Consider the following 6766-nt stretch of genomic DNA (forward strand, 5'->3'; position numbering starts at 1 on the left):
AAAATCTGTTAGAGAAATTGAATCTTGCAGAACTTGATAGAGATATTTATAAGTTAGAATTTTCTGTCTCTAATAAGAATTTGGAAGAATTAGCCATAAGAATTTGAATCTTCTTCATAAAATTGATTTTCTGGTAAAGGAGCTTAAGAAGGTAAATTTGTTTAATAAATCACTAGAACTTAAAATTGATAATTTATATAGTGAATTTGTTAAATCAAAACAGTCTTTTCAGAAAGTTGATATTGACACTTGCAAAATTGATAAGTTGAAAGGAGTGGTTGAGAATATTAGGCATAACAAAGATTTAGCATCAACTTCAAAGGATTTGTATTTAAAAAATCTAAAGATTTTGTGAAAGTTGAAACCAAACCTTGTGTTATTTCTAGTTCTACCAAACTTATTTCAACATGTCATTTCTGTGGTGAAAAGGGGCATATCAAGTATAAGCGTCAGAAAAGAAAAATTGAAGTAGGAAAGAAATTGAAAAATCTAGAGATTTCAAATTTGAAGAAGAAAAGGATTAGGATTTCTGAGCCTTGTGACACTTTGTCTAAAACAATAAGAAAATCATTACATAATGAATCTAAAATTGTTTGGGTAAAGAAAAAGAATTTTAAATACCTTGCCATGCACACAGCACTTAGAGAACTTGGTCCATGTGGTTGGTACTTTGATAGTGGTTGCTCTAGGCATATGACAGGGGATAGAACATTGTTTACCACTTTTAAGGAATGCTCAGTTGGTACTGTTACTTTTGGTGATGGTAATGCTGCTACTGAAAGTGGTAAAAGTAAGATCAAATTTTCAAATATTGAGGAGTTAAAGAATGTTCTATATGTTAAAGGTTTAACTGTTAATCTATTGAGTATTAGTCAAATCTGTAATGAAGAGTTTCAAGTCAATTTTACTCAACAAGGGTGTTTTGTAACTAATGAAAAAGGTGAATGTATCTTGAAAGGAACTAGAACTGCTAATAATTGCTATGTTGTGTTTTCAGATCCCTCACTAATGTGTTTTTCTGCAGTTACTGATGAGGCAGTTTTGTGGCATAAAAGACTTGGACATGTGAATTTTAATGATTTAGTAAATTGATCTAACAATGATCTTGTTCAAGGTTTGCCTAAATTGAAGATGTCTAAGAATGAAATGTGTGGTACATGTCAATTAGGAAAACAAACTAGAGTGTCACATAAGAGACATATTTATAAAGTCACTTCTCGACCTTTAGAATTGATTCATATGGATTTGATGAGTTGCATAACACCTGATAGCATTGGAGGAAAAAGATATATGCTTGTTATGGTTGATGATTTTTCTAGATTTATTTTTGTTGCATATTTGAAAGAAAATTTTGATACTTTTGTGAATTTCAGATCTATTTGCCAACTTATTCAAAATGAGTAGGGATATCGAATTAATCAGATTAGGAGTAACAATGGAGGTGAATTCGAACCTAAGGAATTTATTGAATAATGTGATAAGTATGGCATTAAGCATGAATTTTCAGCACCTTAAACACCACAACAGAATGAAGTAGTGGAAAGGAAAAATAGGACAATTGCAGGTATGGCACATACTATGCTTCATGAGAATAACATTGCCAGTCACTTTTGGGCTGAATCAGTACGTACCGCTTGTCATATCCTAAATAGAGTTTATCTTAGGCTTGGAACTAAAAAGACTTCATATGAATTGTGGTATGATAGAAAGCCCACTGTTAAATACTTTAGAGTCTTTGGAAGTGAATGTTATATCCTTAGAGATAGGGAACACTTAGGAAAATTTGACTCTAGAAGTGATGAAGGTGTGTTTTTGGATTATTCACAAACAAGCCGGGCCTATAGGGTTTTTAATCTTAGAACCGAAGTGGTCATGGAGTCTATGAATGTTGTATTTGATGATACTAAATCTAAGATAACCTCTTCTCAACTTGATGAAGAAAAAACTAATTTTGAAATTGCAGGAGAAAGGAAAGAACCTACAATTCATAAGGAAGAAAGAGTTGAGAATTTAGATGGAGAAGGTGAAGAGGTTAAAGAAGATGAGGATGAGGAATTAGAGGTTACCACTGATGAACCTATAGGAATTCCTGCACCATCCTTAGATATTCCCACATCTAGCAATTCTAGAGTTTGATGGAGTCATCCAGTTGACAATGTGATAGGCCCATGGGATAAGCCAGGTGATGAGCGCTGAAAAGTACACATTTAAACCCCTTAAGCTTAGGTATTCTAGAACCTTTATCTATCTTATTTTCCTGCTTTAGATTGATTTTGTATTATTTCCATTTTCAGGTACTTATCCCCAAAATAAGCTAACTCAGCTAAATAAGAGCATAATTGAAGCAATCTTGAGATAAATCAAAGAAAGGAGCAAAGTAAGAGCAAAAGGAAGCAAGTGGTGGAAATTCAACAAGTTTGATCGATCTCAGGAAATATTCGATCAATCGAAAGTTCATCGATCTAGACATTTCAAGATGGATCCAAGCTCTTTTGTCCTTATCCAAAGATCCCACAAAGTTTGATCGATCTAACTTTCTTCAGATCGATCCAACTTTCTTCAGTTGTACCACCCTACCTACCACTTTTGTCTCGTTCCCCAAAATATCTCAGATTTGTCTTTATCCAAAAAGGCGCCGCCATAGAGGATCGATCCAGCTTAAATTCGATAGATCTCAGCCATGTTCGATCGATCTCACCACAAGTTCGATCGATTGAACTTTCCCAAGTGCAAGAAAATTCAATTTCCAGCTCATTAAAAGTTGTCTCATATCCAATCATTGGGGGGAATATTGGTGTACGAGGAATATGAGCCATTCTTGATATAGACTCATACATACACTAGAGACATAATTTCCATATCATATTCTTAATAAGGAAGAAAAGAAGAGAGGAGGCTAGAGACACAAGCTTGGAGTTCTTCCATCAACCAAGAAGAGGAGCAATCTCTACCATGGAGTTAGCCCTTGAGGGTTGGAAGACACCATCCATGAGTGGCTAGACATCCTCTTGGGGCTAGAGTTAGCCCTAAGCATGCTTTTTACATCTTGATTTATGTATTTTTTTAGGGGATTTATATTGTGATATATGTTTTGACACTTTTATATATATAGATCTTGTTTATTCAATGATTTGTGTGGTTTAATGCTTCCAATTGATCATTTCATTCTATTCATATGTCTATATATGCTAAAATAGATGTTTATGTGTTTATCTCTATTTCTTGTGTTATTGATGCATGTCTATGTGTGTTGATGCTATAGATCTAGAGATTATCAAGACATAGTGCTTAATAGAATGCTCTTGTGGTTTATTTGATGGTTCATACTCATTTTTTGATGGATTGTGTCTCTCCCTTAGTTTAATTAGTTTAATTTCATGTCATTATCTTAATTGTAGTGTAGTTGTAGTTTAGATGTTAAATGGGAGGACAATCCATGCTTGTTGTTTGATGTTCCATACTTATGAAAACAAGTAGCATATGTCTCTAACCTTGTGATGTGTTTAGATTGTGAGCTTAAAGAAAGGATTAATGGCTTAGTTTGATATATTGTGCTATCCACCATGTTGCTTAGACAATATATACTTAATTAGTCATCCATTCTTGTTGAAACAACCACACACACACACTAATGTTGCAATACATGTTTTCCCCCTCATTAATCACTCATTAAGGGTGTAGAAAATCTATGCTTAGTGGTGATCTCTAAATCCCAAGATCTCTCTCTCTTATTTTCTCTCCATTACATTTAATTGTTTACTTTAGTTTAAATTGCATCTTAGTATAATTCAATCACCAACCAATCTTTTGATCACTCGACCTACTAACCCTAATCTTGATTCCACAACCTAATACGACCCACCAATCCCTTGGGATGATCCCGACTCGCCCTAACTATATTTTTAGTGAAAGGTAGTAGTAGCAAATTATAAATGTAAAACTTGGTCACACTCATCTTAGTCCAACATCTCCACTTTTACAAGCTTTGGTCCCGACGACCACCACCGGGTACTAAGAGTATAGTCCGTGATCATTTAGAACACTCATGCATTGTAGATGACATAGGACATTCATGTCACATGGCTCAGTTTGAACCTAAGAATGTTAATGAAGCTCTTCAAAGTTCTGATTGGCTTATGGCTATGCAAAAAGAATTGCTTCAATTTGTGAAGAATGATGTTTGGGAATTACTGCCTCGAACTAGTGATACTAATATCATAGGGACCAAATGGATCTTGATGAACATGGTCTTGTGATGAGAAATAAAGCTAGATTAATTGCACAAGGATACACTCAAGTTGAAGGAATTAATTTTGATGAGACTTTTGCACCTGTTACTAGACTTGAGTCTATTCAACTTATTTTTGTTCTTGCATGTCACTTTAAATTTAACTTGTTTCAAATGGATGTGAAAAATGCTTTTCTAAATGGTGTAAACTAAAAATACTGATGGACTTGCATGATCCTTCCATGATGATGTATATATAATACAATGTGTGTGAGTTTGTATATGTGTGCGTGAGAGAGTAATGTTCTAGAGTTCTAATGTTTGCACACTGATTTTCATGTTCAGGTCATCCATGGCTGGCCAATTATCATGATTTGAAGATTCCATTGGATATGATTATATACAAGCACATAAAAGCTTATATATGTTCGTCCTCTCTAAGAAAAACGGCTCTGAGGGTATGCACTATTACCTTTTGAGAAGCTCTTCATGTTCAAGAAATTAGTAAGATATGCACATAAAAAATATTTGGTTAATATAAGATATCAGGAATTGGTGTTATAGAATGTTGTTCAAATAGGGTTGATATAGTTGACGATTGCAGTATCATTAATGCTTGATCACTTTTCTCCCTTTCTTTCCCATTTTGGATACTTTGTTTCACATTCCAATTTTCCTTTCTGGTATTTCCCGATCTGATGTATTGTTTATGTGAAAATAGAATTACGCGGGGTGCGGAAACAGTTAGTTGATTTTAATTGTGATTAACTCCTTTAATGACCTAGATCTGATTATTAGGTCAACTTGCTCAATTTATGATTGATTAAATTGTATGATCTATTAAACATTCATAATCATAAATATAAATACTGAAAAGTAAAGCAAGTTAAGTTTAGAGAGATTGCACCAGGATTTTTAGTGAGGAAACCCTAGTTGATAAAATAAGTCAACTGTTTGCATGGGAAAAACCTCGTGGACTATTCAGTCCAAAGCAAACTGATCCACTATGTTTAAAACAAAGTACACGAACTTTGACTCTGGCTTACACCCTATATCGTTCTACCAAACACCAGTTGCTGACAATCCTATGGCTTTGCGACTCCCCGTCCAACAGTAACTTGACCTCAGACTTATGCTTGATATTTGTAGAAGAGTAACAGGTAGATCAGACAACATTCCTCGAATGCTCCAACCCTTTCAAAGTGTGATCGCTTTTACTTCTGTTCTTCAAGATCTGAACTCGATGTAGAAGAATTAAATCCTGCTCTTCATTTAGAATTATCTGAATCTTTAATATAGCTCCAATTCCAATGAGATAGAGAACAACACTACTAAATCACTCATGAATATATGTGTATGCTCTCATAAATAAATTCAGAACAATCAGATTTGATTTTTTGAATTTTCTCTCTCTAAAAGGCTTTCTCAAAATATAAAATTGATTTTCCCTAAAGCCATGAATAAACTTGGAAGACTAACAAGGTTTATATAGAGTATAGAAAGTCCTAATACCTTAGAAAATATGAAAAATTTCATGCATAGGACTTGGAAGGAAGTTGGGATCAAAAAGAAAACAATCAGAAGAAGGAAACTAAATCCATCTGCTGTCAGGACTTCTTGAACCGGTTCAGGAATTTGGGAATCGGTTCAAGATTGCTAGAAATAATTTCAAAGGTTTTCTCTTACTCAAGATGGCCAATCTTGATTTTTTTCAATTCTGCTAATTTGAACCAATTCAGAATTTTGGGACCAATTCAGAATTTTGGGACCAATTCAAAATGGACAGAATGTAAAATCTTCCTCAAAAACCCCCAAAACTCTCCCAAGGTGTTCTCATTACATCTCCAACTTCCTAAAGTATTGTTCTTATCATCTCAGAGTGTAGTATATCATGAACACTTGAATTTCTTCAAATCCGCATCCGATCTTCAATCTTTAAAATTGTGAACCGAAAAATTACAACTTGATCGGACTTGTTTTGACAACGAAATTAGCCAATTATAAAATATATATCTCATAATCTCCCCCTTTGGCAATTTTGTGACAAAATCCTAAAACAATTCAGCAATCTACCTAAGCAGGAAAGTAAATTACAATGATTGTTAAAGGAAATAAAACGCGAAAATTTTCTTGAACCTCAAGAAGTTTCAACATATGTAGCAACCTGTAATCTGCACATTAGCTCAACCACAACTACCCATGAAGCTTAATCAATAAAATAAACACAAGCATAAAATAACAAATTTTAATGCCGGAAAATCAACGTGCATTGCATTGCATTTACAATGCATTGATTAAAATTTCTAATGATAAGATTCTAAATTTTCTCTCCCTTTTTTCACAAATTAACAAGGGTCTCAAGGAACACATATCCTAGAAGTAGGAAGCAACCAACCATATAAATCTTGTAAATTGAAACCAATGAGAATGTAGACTCCACATGATTATATGTTTTAACAAAAATAACCAAGATCAATACTTTTCAGTTCCACAAACTTAGTAAGTGTAGTAAAATCACCACCAAGTTCCAAAAACATA

At 33.8% G+C, this 6766-nt stretch overlaps 1 protein-coding gene across 1 annotated transcript; it reads left to right on the forward strand.

The window, feature by feature from the left end:
* The first annotated feature begins 627 nt into the window (after positions 1-627).
* Positions 628-2136, forward strand: LOC132277543 (uncharacterized). The gene is made up of 4 exons (XM_059779393.1): positions 628-880; positions 998-1065; positions 1405-1441; positions 1964-2136. Exons 1-4 carry the CDS (start codon positions 628-630, stop codon positions 2134-2136), a joined length of 531 nt encoding a protein of 176 aa, XP_059635376.1.
* The last annotated feature ends 4630 nt before the right edge of the window (positions 2137-6766 follow it).

The sequence above is a fragment of the Cornus florida genome, unplaced genomic scaffold (assembly GCF_030987335.1).
Source record: "Cornus florida cultivar Cherokee Brave unplaced genomic scaffold, ASM3098733v1 CherokeeBrave_3.0.0_Hap2_Chr10, whole genome shotgun sequence".
NCBI classification, from domain to species: domain Eukaryota; kingdom Viridiplantae; phylum Streptophyta; class Magnoliopsida; order Cornales; family Cornaceae; genus Cornus; species Cornus florida.